The sequence below is a fragment of the Anomaloglossus baeobatrachus genome, chromosome 4 (assembly GCF_048569485.1).
Source record: "Anomaloglossus baeobatrachus isolate aAnoBae1 chromosome 4, aAnoBae1.hap1, whole genome shotgun sequence".
In the NCBI taxonomy this organism is placed as follows: domain Eukaryota; kingdom Metazoa; phylum Chordata; class Amphibia; order Anura; family Aromobatidae; genus Anomaloglossus; species Anomaloglossus baeobatrachus.
The window spans coordinates 33,384,342-33,398,650 of NC_134356.1; the positions used below are offsets into that span (position 1 = coordinate 33,384,342).

The window sequence follows — 14,309 nt, forward strand, 5'->3', positions numbered from 1 at the left end:
TCATAAAATGTAAGATCTACAGGGAGGGTAAACAGTCCACCTCTGGGAGCAGTGTCTGGAGGCTGTGGTGGCTGCTGCACGCAATGTTGATCATAAACAGATCAAGCAATGACAGAATCTATGGATGGTCGGCTGCTGAGTGTCATCATAATGAAAGGTGGCTATATTGGTCACTAATTTTTTGGGGTTTTGTTTTTGCATGTCAGAAATTATTATTTCTAAATTTTGTGCAGTTATATTGGTTTACCTGGTGAAAATAAACAAGTGAGATGGGAATATATTTGGTTTTTATTAAGTTGCCTAATAATTCTGCACAGTAATAGTCACCTGCACAAACAGAATCCTCCTAAGATAGCCAAATCTAAAAAACCCCTCCAACTGCCAAAAATATTAAGCTTTGATATTTAGAGTCTTTTGGGTTGATTGAGAACATAGTTATTGATCAATAATAAAAAAAATCCTCTGAAATACAACTTGCCTAATAATTCTGCACACAGTGTATGCTCTTGAGTCAAGGTTACAAAAATGTTCTCGTTGGCCAACTTTTTGAGCTCCAATGATGAGTCCTATCCCAGCTGTCCCATTCACGCAAAAAGCATGCAGACTTCATCTACTAGAATCAAAGAGAACTTTCAGATCACCACATATTGACCATCCTTGATCCTCAGATTTAAGTTTCTTGAGAATAAAGTCTAAATTCACGTAGCTTTCCCTCAAGTGCACAGAATGTCCTACAGGCTCTGTCCCTGCCATTGTGGAGAAACAACTTTAAGGCTATATGTCCACGGGAGAATGTAGCTGCGGATTTTTCTGCATCAAAATCCGCGGCTTTCCCGCAAAATCCGCACCTTTTCAAAGGTTCGGATTTGCCGCGGATTTACCGCGGAATTGCCGCGGATTTGATGCGGATTATGGTGCGGATTTTTTATTTTTTTCCCAATTTTAAGGCTATGTGCCCACGCTGCGGAAAATGCGCGGATTTTTGCCGCGGATTTCTCGCGGAAAAGCCGCGGATTTTCCGAAAATCTGCAGCAGCGGCACTTCCCAGCCATTTCTATGGCTTTTTGGAAATGCTGTGCCCATGTTGCAGATTTTTCCGCGGCGGATTTGGTGCGGATTTTTGTGCGTGCGGCCGGCCGCCTCTCTGTGCGTGCGGCCGGCCGCCTCTCTGTGCGTGCGGCCGGCCGCCTCTCTGTTCGGGCGGCCGGCCGTCTCTCTGTTCGGGCGGCCGGCCGCCTCTCTGTTCTCTGTCTCTGCGGACTGACGGCCGCCTGTCTGCGGGCAGCCCGCCGCCTGTCTCTGCGGGCAGCCCGCCGCCTGTCTCTGCGGGCGGACGGCCGCCTGTCTCTGCGGGCGGACGGCCGCTTCTCTGTGCGTGCGGCCGGCCGCCTCTGTGTGCGTGCGGCCGGCTGCCTCTCTGGTCGGGCGGACGGCCGCCTCTCTGTGCGGGCGGACGGCCGCCTGTCTCTGCGGGCGGACGGCCGCCTGTCTCTGCGGGCGGATGGCCGCCTGTCTGCGGGCAGCCCGCCGCCTGTCTGTGCGGACAGCCGGCCATCTCTCTGTGCGTGCGGCCGGCCGCCTCTGTGTTCAAGCGGCAGGCCGCCTCTGTGTGCGTGCGGCCGGCCGCCTCTGTGTGCGTGCGGCCGGCCGCCTCTCTGTTCGGGCGGACGGCCGCCTCTCTGTTCGGGCGGACGGCCGCCTCTCTGTTCGGGCGGACGGCCGCCTCTCTGTTCGGGCGGACGGCCGCCTGTCTGTGAAGGCGACCGGCCGCCTCTCTGTTCGGGTTGCCTCTTTGTGCGGTCAGCCCGCGCCTCTCTGTGCAGCGGCCCGCCGCCTGTCTGTGCGGGCGGCCCGCCGCCTGTCTGTGAAGGCGGGCGGCCGGCCGCCTGTCTGTGAAGGCGGCCGGCCGCCTCACTGTGCGGGCGACCGGCCGCCTCACTGTGGCTGCCTGCGTCTCCGTGCTGGAGGCCCGCCGGCTCCCTGCGTCTCCGTGCTGGAAGCCCGCCGGCTGCCTGCGTCTCCGTGCTTGGGGCCTGCTGGCTGCCTGCCGGCTGCCTGCCTCTCCGTGCTGGAGGCCCGCCGGCTACCTGCGTGTCCATGCTGGTGGCCCGCCGGCTGCCTGCGTGTCCATGCTGGAGGCCCGCCGGCTGCCTGCGTGTCCATGCTGGAGGCCCGCCGGCTGCCTGCGTGTCCATGCTGGAGGCCCGCCGGCTGCCTGCGTGTCCATGCTGGAGGCCCGCCGGCTGCCTGCGTGTCCATGCTGGAGGCCCGCCGGCTGCCTGCGTGTCCATGCTGGAGGCCCGCCGGCTGCCTGCGTGTCCATGCTGGAGGCCCGCCGGCTGCCTGCGTGTACATGCTGGAGGCCCGCCGGCTGCCTGCGTGTCCATGCTGGAGGCCCGCCGGCTGCCTGCGTGTACATGCTGGAGGCCCGCCGGCTGCCTGTGTGTCCATGCTTGAGGCCCGCCGGCTGCCTGCGTGTCCATGCTGGAGGCCCGCCGGCTGCCTGCGTGTCCATGCTGGAGGCCCGCCGGCTGCCTGCGTGTCCATGCTGAATGGGTGTGGATGGGGAGTGGATATGGGCGTGACTGTGAAATGGGTGTGGTTAGGGGGCGTGGCCTAAGAACTGTGTCGTGTTTACTGGCTGAGTGAGTACCTCCGTGCCGTGCGGCACAGCGCTGCCCCTGCGCCCCTGCACCTCCACAGGCCCCCTACCCGCCTGCCCACCATCCCAACCCCATCACTGGGCCCCGGGATCACCAACCCCTACCCACGGAGGGGCAAAACAACAACTGGCTGCTCCATACCATCACTCCCGGGATCCCCAGCCAGAGCAGTGGTGGTGTACACATAATCACCACAACCGTGGGTGGCGTCACGGAGAATAAACAATCCCCACAACCAAACCACTTTCACTCACGGGCGAGGAGCGCCGCTAGAGTCCCCGGGATCCGGCCCATCGCTCGAGCCACCGAGCAGCAGCAGGCCGCGGCAGCCGGACCCGAGCAGTGGGAGAGCGCGGCGTCCCCTCCTCCGCCCGCGACAGGGGCACCACCGCTGCTCTGTACGGGGATCCCGGGAGCGATGACAGGGAGCAGCTGGGATGTTTTCCTCCCCTCCGTGGGTAGGGGGGTTGTGGTAGTCCCGGGGCCCGGAGTGATTGTCTGTTTGTTGGATTGCGGGGCTTGGCCAGTTGCAGGGTCGCGGGGCAGCGCAGTGCCAGACGGCACGGTGGTACTTACTCAGCCAGTAACGCACACGGAGTCTCTGGTAAAACAAACGGCTGGATGGACGAGTCCCACAGACGGCTGCGATGGTCACTCCCGGTAGGTTGGCGGTAACTGTCTCTCCCTGCACCGGTGTTATGTTCTCGGCCCCGATGGCTTCCCACCGGTAACCCGCTCCCCAGCGGTATGTTTGCCGGAGGAGCCCCTTTTGCCCACAGGCGCTGGCCCTGGGAACTCTAGCTGTGGCGGTAGCTGTATTTCCCTTCACGGTTGAGCGGTTGCCTTCAGTCGGGTCTTTATTGCTGGGAAACCCGGGAGGTTCCTGTCGCTGACGGATTTGACCGGTTTAACGGTGACTCCAAGCCTGGTCGGGGTCCGTAGGCCCTGCCGAATGGTGCTGGCCTCTCTTCGCTCCCCGATCCGGTACCGGCGGGCCACCGCCCGTCCCCGGTCCTTACGGTTGCGCTTCAATCAGCCTCGCCTGCAGACGGTCACCACCGTCTGCCAACCTTGCTGCTTCTGTGCCCGGGTCACGAACCCGGACACGGGCAGACTGCTTCTTTACCACCTTACTCCTTCACTTTCACTCTCTAAACCACTCTCTCTTCCTTTCCCGCCTCCAGGACTGTTAACTCCTCGGTGGGTGGGGCTAACCGCCTGGCTCCACCCCACCTGGTGTGGACATCAGCCCCTGAAGGGAGGCAACAAGGATTTCGTGTGTGCGGCTGATGTGCCTAAAAGGGGGGTGGGGTGTGTTGTTGCAGTACCTGTGACATCCTGGCTTGTCCAGGGCGCCACATATATATATTACATCACTATATACTGCCCCTGTAATGCATTACAGCACTATATACTACACCTGTAATGCATTACAGCACTATATACTGCCCCTGTAATGCATTACAGCACTATATACTGCCACTGTAATGCATTACAGCACTATATACTGCCCCTGTAATACATTACATCACTATATACTGCCACTGTAATGCATTACAGCACTATATACTGCCCCTGTAATACATTACATCACTATATACTGCCACTGTAATGCATTACAGCACTATATACTGCCCCTGTAATGCATTACAGCACTATATACTGCCCCTGTAATACATTACAGCACTATATACTGCCACTGTAATACATTACAGCACTATATACTGCCCCTGTAAACTACATAATTACATTCCCATATACTACATCACTACACCCAAATATTACACCCGTTACCGCCCTCCCCCTTCCCCTCTCCCTCCCCCTCAGGTTATTAGTGACCACTCACCTCTCCCTCCTCAGGCACCTCCGTACGGGTCCCCCGCTGAGCTGCTTCTTCCCTGGTACGGGCCCTGGCTGCGCCGCTGTTGTTCTTGTACGGCCCCTGCCCCCGCGTCTCTCTGTCCAGGCACCGGCTGATGCCGCTTCTCCTGCGGGGCGGGAACTTTTCAAATGACACACACGCGCCGTACTGCCGACATCAGGGCGCGCGTGTGTCAAAGAGAAAGCTGCCGCAGGGAACAGAGGACCGATCCTGAAGCTCCGCACAGTAACAGCGGAACGCAGGAATCTGTCCTCTGTTCCCTGCACGGCAGCATTTTCTGTGACACACGCGCGCCCTGATGTCGTCAGTACAGCACGCGTGTGTCATTTGAAAAGTTCCTGCCCGGCAGGAAAAGCAGCACCACGTCTCCATCTCTGATCTAATGGGCGGGCCGGTCACAGACAGTAGGCGGGCCGGATGTGGCCCGCGGGCCGCCCCTTGCCCAGGTCTGGTCTAGAGAAAAGTATCGAAGCAATTCCTTTTGGAATTCTATTCTTTTGGAAGCCTATGGAGTCAGTGTTTGTGAAAAAACTGTATATGATGAAATTTTTTCGGAGTTCAGAGATCGAAAGTATTTAAAAAAAAAAAAAACACTTTACTTTTCAAGCTTTTTTACCCTTCTAGACTAGTGATGGGCGGACTTGCAGATATCCGGGATCAGCGGGTCCAACCAGGTTTTTAAAAAAAAAAAAAATGGTTCAGGCCTGGAATTGATCCTGGATATCTGGCCGGACGTCGGTCCCCATATACGTCTATGGGGACCAGAATCTCTTCATCATGGTGGTAGAAGGGATAGGGGGATTGGTGTAAGCGCTTCATACTTTCCAGACCTGTGTAAGTTCACATTTAATCATTGGATGCTATATTCCGCTACAAACTTAATCTAAAAAGGATTCGATCTAAAAAATATACAGTATGTATATATATATATATATATATATATATATATATATATATATATATATATATATATATCTTGCCACAAAGAGCACAATCTACTAACGTCATCTGTGTGGATTCTCAGCACAAACAGAATAATGGAAGAGGACACAGATACAGATGTCGTTGCACACCGCCAACATACCAGGACGACTTTGTAAACCCAGGACAGTTGGGGGAGATATGGGACAATTTAGAAGTTAGGTGCCAAATAATGACACACACACCCCCTCCCAAGGCTGCCATCACCAAATTACTAATGCCAATTCAGTCTGAGATCTGTATCATTTATAGAGTCTGGTGTGTGGTCGCTAATCATTTTGGGGTCATATATACTATTTAGGTTGCAGATGGGGGGGGTCCTAAATAAACTGTTGGGGTATCTAGGGGTTGGGAGGGAGGGGGAAGACATTTTGAAACTCTTTTTTAATCATATTTTTGGATTTCAATGTCTTTTTCTCACTAGAATTAGGTCTAAAATCACTTATAGAAAAGATAGATAGAGTGCTGGCCAAAAGTGTTGGTACCCCTGCAATTCTGTCAGATAATACTCAGTTTCCTCCTGAAAATTATTGCAATCACAGATTCTTTGGTATTATTATCTTCATTTATTTTGCTTGCAATGAAAAAACACAAAAGAGAATGAAACAAAAATCAAATCATTGATCATTTCACACAAAACTCCAAAAATGTGCCAGACAAAAGTATTGGCACCCTCAGCCTAATACTTGGTTGCACAACCTTTAGCCAAAATAACTGCGCACAACCGCTTACGGTAACCATCAATGAGTTTCTTACAATGCTCTGCAGGAATTTTAGACCATTCTTCTTTGGGAAACTGCTCCAGGTCCCTGAGATTTGAAGGGCGCCTTCTCCAAACTGCCATTGTGAGATCTCTCCACAGGTTTTCTATGGGGTTCAGGTCTGGACTCATTGCTGGACACTTTAGTAGTCTCCAGTGCTTTCTCTCAAACCATTTTCTAGTGCTTTTTGAAGTGTGTTTGGGTCATTGTCCTGCTGGAAGACCCATGACCTCTGAGGGAGACCCGGCTTTCTCACACTGGGCCCTACATTATGCTGCAAAATTTGTTGGTAGTCCTCAGACTTCATAATGCCATGCACACGGTCAAGGAGTCCAGTGCCAGAGGCAGCAAAGCAACCCCAAAACATCAGGGAACCTCCGCCATGTTTGACTGTAGGGACCATGTTCTTTTCTTTGAATGCCTCTTTTTTTTTCCTGTAAACTCTATGTTGATAGATTTTCCCAAAAAGCTCTACTTTTGTCTCATCTGACCAGAGAAAATTCTTCCAAAACGTTTTAGGCTTTCTCATGTAAGTTTTGGCAAACTCCAGCCTGGCTTTTTTATGTCTCGGGGTAAGAAGTAGGGTCTTCCTGGGTATCCTACCATACAGTCCCTTTTCATTCAGACGCCGTTGGATAGTACGGGTTGACACTGTTGTACCCTCGGACTGCAGGGCAGCTTGAACTTGTTTGGATGTTAGTCTAGGTTCTTTATCCACCATCCGCACAATCTTGCGTTGAAATCTCTCGTCAATTTTTCTTTTCCTTCCACATCTAGGGAGGTTAGCCACAGTGCCATGGGCTTTACACTTCTTGATGACACTTCGCACCATAGACACAGGAACTTTCAGGTCTTTGGAGATGGACTTGTAGTCTTGAGATTGCTCATGCTTCCTCACAATTTGGATTCTCAAGTCCTCAGACAGTTCTTTGGTCTTCTTTCTTTTCTCCATGCTCAATGTGGTGCACACAATGCACAGGACAGAGGGTGAGGCAACTTTAATCCATGTCAACTGGCTGCAAGTGTGATTTAGTTATTGCCAGCACCTGTTAGGTGCCACAGGTAAGTTACAGGGGCTGTTATTACACAAATTACAGAAGCATCACATGAATTTTCAAACAGCGCCAATACTTTTGTCCACCCCCTTTTTTATATTTGGTGTGGAATTATATCCAATTTGGCTTTATGACAATTTTTTTTTTTTCATTGAAGACAAATTAAATGAAGATAATATTATCAAAGAATTTGTGATTGCAATCATTTTCAGGAAGAAACTGAGTATTATCTGACAGAATTGTAGGGGTGCCAATACTTTTGGCCAGCACTGTAGATAGATAGATAGATAGATAGATAGATAGATAGAGGGATAGATAGATAGAAGGATAAATAGAGGGATAGAGGGCGTCACGGTGGCTCAGTGGTTAGCACTGCAGTCTTGTGGTGGCTCAGTGGTTAGCACTGCAGTCTTGTTGTGGCTCAGTGGTTAGCACTGCAGTCTTGCAGCGCTGGGGTCCTGGGTTCAAATCCCACTAAGAACACCATCTGCAAGGAGTTTGTATGTTCTCCCCGTGTTTGCGTGAGTTTCCTCCGGGTTCTCAGGTTTCGTCCCACACTCCAAAGACATACAGATAGGAAACCTAGATTGTGAGCCCCAATGGGGATAGTGATGCTGATGTATGTAAAGTGCTATGGAATTAACAGCGCTATATAAATGAATAAATATTATATTATTATTATTATAGATAGATAGGATAGATAGATAGATAGATAGATAGATAGATAGATAGATAGATAGAGGGATAGATAGATAGATAGAGGGATAGATAGATAGATAGAGGGATAGATAGAGGGATAGATAGAGGGATAGATAGATAGATAGATAGATAGATAGATAGATAGATAGATAGATAGATAGATAGATAGATAGATAGATAGATAGATAGATAGATAGATAGAGGGATAGATAGAGGGATAGATAGATAGATAGATAGATAGATAGATAGATAGATAGATAGAGGGATAGATAGATAGATAGATAGAGAGATAGATAGATAGATAGATAGATAGAGGGATAGATAGATAGAGGGATAGATAGATAGATAGATAGATAGATAGATAGATAGATAGATAGATAGATAGATAGATAGATAGATAGAGGGATAGATAGATAGATAGATAGATAGATAGATAGATAGAGGGATAGATAGAGGGATAGATAGATAGATAGATAGATAGATAGATAGATAGATAGATAGATAGATAGATAGATAGATAGAGGGATAGAGGGATAGATAGATAGAGGGATAGAGGGATAGAGGGATAGATAGATAGATAGATAGATAGATAGAGAGATAGAGAGAGAGAGAGAGAGAGAGAGAGAGAGATAGATAGATAGATAGATAGAGGGATAGATAGATAGATAGAGGGATAGATAGATAGAGGGATAGATAGATAGAGGGATAGATAGATAGAGGGATAGATAGATAGATAGATAGATAGATAGATAGATAGATAGATAGAGGGATAGATAGATAGATAGATAGATATAGATAGATAGATAGAGGGATAGATAGATAGATATAGATAGATAGATAGATAGATAGAGGGATAGATAGATAGAGGGATAGAGGGATAGATAGATAGATAGAGGGATAGATAGATAGAGGGATAGAGGTATAGATAGATAGAGGGATAGATAGATAGAGGGATAGATAGATAGATAGATAGATAGATAGATAGATAGATAGATAGATAGATAGATAGATAGATAGATATAGGGATAGATAGATAGATAGAGGGATAGATAGATAGATAGATAGATAGATAGATAGATAGATAGATATAGATAGATAGATAGATAGATAGATAGATAGATAGATAGAACCAGGACCCCGGGCACAGCTCTCCCAAACCCAACTGGACAAAATAACCAATCACAGCAGCCTGACAAGAACCAGAATCAGGAAGATGGTAGACGAGGGCCAGGAGAGGTATGTCAGTGACTGGAGGACCGACATCAACACCTCACAGAAACTGACCACGTACCAGAGACTACAGAGAGACTACAGACTGGCCCCATATCTGGAGAAAATCCCGGACCCCAGAGACCGCAGGACCCTGAGCCGATATAGACTCAGTGCCCACAGTCTAGCCATCGAATCCGGTCGACACAAGCAGAGCTACAAGCCCAGGGAGGACAGACTGTGCCAACACTGTGACCTGGAGGCCGTGGAGGATGAAACCCACTTCCTGCTACACTGCACCAAGTACTCAGCAGTGAGGGACACTCACTTCAGGAGACTCTCCCATCTCTTCCCGGATTTCAGCTCCATGAAGGAGGAAGAGAAAATATATATCCTGCTGGGGGAAGAAGAGAGCGCAGTGGAGATAGCAGCGCGGTATGTGAGCGAATGTCATAGACTTCCAGAAAGAGAACTATGCTAAGTCATGGACTTCCATAGCCCCCCATCCCAGATGTGGCCCCCCAATCCCCACCCTGGATATGTCCCATCCACCGTTACCACAGTCCCCACCGTGGATATGCCCCATCATAAGCCATGGACTTCCATAGCCCCCATCCTAGAAGTGCCCCCACAGTCCCCACCCTGGATGTGCCCCATCCATCCTTCCTACAGCCCCCACCCCCCATCCCCACAGCCCCAGCCCCTAATGTACACTTGCTTTGGCAAAACTAATTTGTATTTGGTCCTGCCAATAAAGCTTATTTGATTTGATTTGATTTGATTTGATAGATAGATAGAGGGATAGATAGATAGAGGGATAGATAGATAGATAGAGGGATAGATAGATAGATAGATAGATAGATAGATAGATAGAGGGATAGATAGAGGGATAGATAGATAGATAGATAGATAGATAGATAGATAGAGGGATAGATAGATAGATAGAGGGATAGATAGATAGATAGATAGATAGATAGATAGATAGATAGATAGATAGATAGATAGATAGATAGAGGGATAGATAGATAGATAGAGGGATAGATAGATAGATAGAGGGATAGATAGATAGATAGATAGAGGGATAGATAGATAGAGGGATAGATAGATAGAGGGATAGATAGATAGAGGGATAGATAGATAGATAGATAGATAAATAGATAGATAGATAGATAGATAGATAGATAGATAGATAGATAGAGGGATAGATAGATAGATAGATAGATAGATAGATAGATAGATAGATAGATAGATAGATAGATAGATAGATAGAGGGATAGATAGATAGATAGAGGGATAGATAGATAGATAGAGGGATAGATAGATAGATAGATAGAGGGATAGATAGATAGAGGGATAGATAGATAGAGGGATAGATAGATAGATAGATAAATAGATAGATAGATAGATAGATAGATAGATATAGGGATAGATAGATAGATAGATAGATAGATATAGATAGATAGATAGAGGGATAGATAGATAGATATAGATAGATAGATAGATAGATAGATAGATAGATAGAGGGATAGATAGATAGATAGATAGATAGAGGGATAGATAGATAGATAGATAGATAGATAGATAGATAGATAGATAGAGGGATAGATAGATAGATAGATAGATAGATAGAGGGATAGATAGATAGATAGATAGATAGATAGATAGATAGATAGATAGATAGATAGATAGATAGATAGAGGGATAGATAGATAGATAGAGGGATAGATAGATAGATAGATAGAGGGATAGATAGATAGATAGAGGGATAGATAGATAGATAGATAGATAGATAGATAGATAGATAGATAGATAGATAGAGGGATAGATAGATAGATAGATAGATAGAGGGATAGATAGATAGATAGAGGGATAGATAGATAGATAGAGGGATAGATAGATAGAGGGATAGAGGGATAGATAGATAGATATCCTGCCAGTGTAAGAAGAGTTGGTGCTGGTTGTGTTGTGGGAGCGATAACATGATAAATGTCTGTGGGGAGAAAAACCCATAGAGCAACAAAAATTAGAGGCAGACTCAAGTGGCAGATAACAGAGAACAATAGCCTGCACCAGACAATAAAGACGGCGGTGTATTAATGTGTCTGAGTGTGCCAACGTTCAGTACGTTTGTTGAAATTTCTGAGTAAAATTAATCGACCACAAAACTGAGCCCCACGCCCTGAGGTTTCTGAAACACAATGTGACTCACATGTGATGGAAATAAGTGACCCAACCGGGGCGTCTTACAAAAAATATTAATAATAATATTACGCGCTTCTTCCGTTACCTGCGATGCATCTGAGGAACAGCAGAGGGCACTCTGATTTTATATACATACATATATATTGGCTTCCGCTTAAATACTCTGTACTGCTGAGAACGCTTCTTCCACTATCGATCTGCTCCCACCTGCCTCCTTTAACCTCTTAATACCCATATGTTGCCCCTCCGTCCTTCCCCTTTCCATCATAATGGATATTTTAATGCTTCAAGATTAACACTCTTCTCCTGAAATACTCTGTGCTGCTAGAAATCTGTAACACCCCCCCCCACCTAAAACACAATCACCCCCCCTTTTCCCTCCACATACAACTGTCCTCATTACATGCAGCAATGGCGGCCATTAACCTCCTATGAGGAGACATGACACACCGCCGCCCTCTTCTGAAATCCTCTGTGCTGCTTCCTTAAAGCTGTTGTATTCCATTTCTTCTAAGAAAAATTATATTAAAACAGAAGAAAAAGTCTTACTTTTCTTTCTGGAGATGATTCTGCCCGATCTGACCGTATGGGAAGAATTCTCCAGTATTTATATAGCCTGACCCCAACAGAAGTGACAAGGCAAATATCGTGTCCATACTGCTTCCTGCAGATAGCGGCTCGTCATGTGAATATGGCTGAATTCGGGGGGAAATTGGCATTTTAATTTAACCCTTGTCTGGTACCATGAAAAACAATTACTAGTTGTACCAGTCTGCATGGGGTCTTTCCCCCATGTGCAAAGTTTTTCCATTGGAGGAGGCTGAGGGGCCGGTCTGGTCAGATACTCCTCAGCCAGCGGCCATTTTGTATGCAGTCTGTGAGGAAAGACGCCATAACAAGAGAACGGAGGAGAACCTGTAATACTTATCTATTAGTAACTGACACAAAATCACGTTCACAACACATTTGTTGAAAAACAGATAAAAGTGATCAACCCCTTTAAAATTTGTGAGGTAAAAAGTGAGTCTCTTAGCAGTCTATGGGCTCATTATTATGCAATATGGAGGCATACACGAGGCCTAAATGTTCAGATCAGAGCAATTTATAGGTTTTCTCCTCCCTGCCCCCAGGACGCACATTCCTCACACCGAGCACAAGTGCCGCCTACATACAAACACTGTGAAGGTTAAAATGGCATCTCAGTGTCACTACACAACACACACCACACCATCATACAGGGGGACTACAAAAACCAGCTACCAGCAACCTGGACCGATACCATAGGCTACGGCGCCTGCAGAGGCCACACTAATGTAGTTTGGTTTTACTCATTTTATATTTTGATAATTGATCTGACTTACCGGGGGGTAATGATACCAAGTACCTAGTTAACGTAAATAAAACTATACATATATTATTTTTTTTATCTATCTACCTACATACATACGTACGTATATGTATATATATATATATATATATATATATATATATACACATATATATATATATATATACATATATATATCTATATATATATATATATCTATATCTATATATATATATATATATATAATGTAGAGGATCCCTGCAGAACATAAGGTGATGAACACCAACTATTGCATCAAGAGGCACTCCTTTATGGTGAGCTGGCTGCATGTTTTCTACATTGTTTGACTCTATATATATATATATATATATATATATATATATATATATATAAAAATAAATATTGTAATTTTTTTTAATTATTATCTTTTATATATCTCCTAATATATATATATATATATATATATATATATATATTTATTTACTATTATCTTTTGTTTATTATATATTTAAATATATTTATGTTATTTTATATATACATACATATATATATATATATATATATATATTTTACTAATATATACTGTATATTAGAAACATATATAACAAAGTAATACTTCAAAATAATTAATATATATTCATTATTTTGAAGTATTACTTTGTTATATATGTTTCTAATATACAGTATATATTAGTAATATATATATATATATATATATATATATATATATATAAAATAACATAAATAACATAAATATGTTTAAATATATAATAAACAAAAGATAGTATATATATATATATATATATATGTATATATATATATTAGGAGATATATAAAAGATGATAATTAAAAAAATTACAATATTTATTTATATATATATATATATATATATATATATATATATATATATATATATATATAATCAAAATATCCAGGCAGCTCTCACAATCTATAGCTGCTGTCACTCAACAAGCTGATGATTTTGTAAACTTTACTTTCTTGGGCTTCAAAACCTAAACATCCGAGGTGACAACTACAGGTATGTATAGAATCAGCCTGATAGTGCCAGTATAGCACTGGCTTTACCTTATATACGAAAATCCAGGTGATTGGGACGTTTAAAGGGAACCAATTTTACCAGTCTACACATATGCAGTGAGCTCCCTCTAGTGGTGACTGCAGGTAGCCAGAATGGTATCACTTCATTCTATGTCTGTGTAAGTGAGAGCTGGGGATTTGGAGCAGTGTGTCATGAAAACTACAGCTCAGATCTGTATAAAGTTAACCCTTTAGATAAAGTGCACCTCTCCCCATATCGTTTGCAGCTTAAATTTGGAGACAGGTGATGGATAAGTGGCTGCCAGGTACATCTGACACTGCTTATCTCAACAGGGAGCAAATGGTCTTCAAATTAAGTCCCAACATTTCCCACCAGTGGGTTTAACCGACTGGCAGAGACCCCACCCACATATTACATAAGGGGCTGATTACCCTTGGGCACGGCGCAGTGCTGCTCTGCTTTCCATGCTG

The 14,309-nt window shown here is 45.3% G+C and overlaps 1 protein-coding gene across 2 annotated transcripts in view; it reads right to left on the reverse strand.

Annotated features, from left to right (window-relative positions):
* PARVB (parvin beta) overlaps window positions 1-14,309 on the reverse strand; it is a 78,150-nt gene that overhangs the window by 61,888 nt on the left and 1,953 nt on the right. Inside the window, exon 1 of one of the 2 annotated variants that reach the window (XM_075344221.1) lies at window positions 12,002-12,044. The exons of the other annotated variant lie outside the window; for it this stretch is intronic. Coding sequence (XP_075200336.1) covers window position 12,002 — 1 coding nt within the window. The 5' untranslated portion in view covers window positions 12,003-12,044. Of the gene's footprint in view, window positions 1-12,001; window positions 12,045-14,309 lie in introns of those variants that run through there. 2 annotated transcript variants of the gene reach the window in all.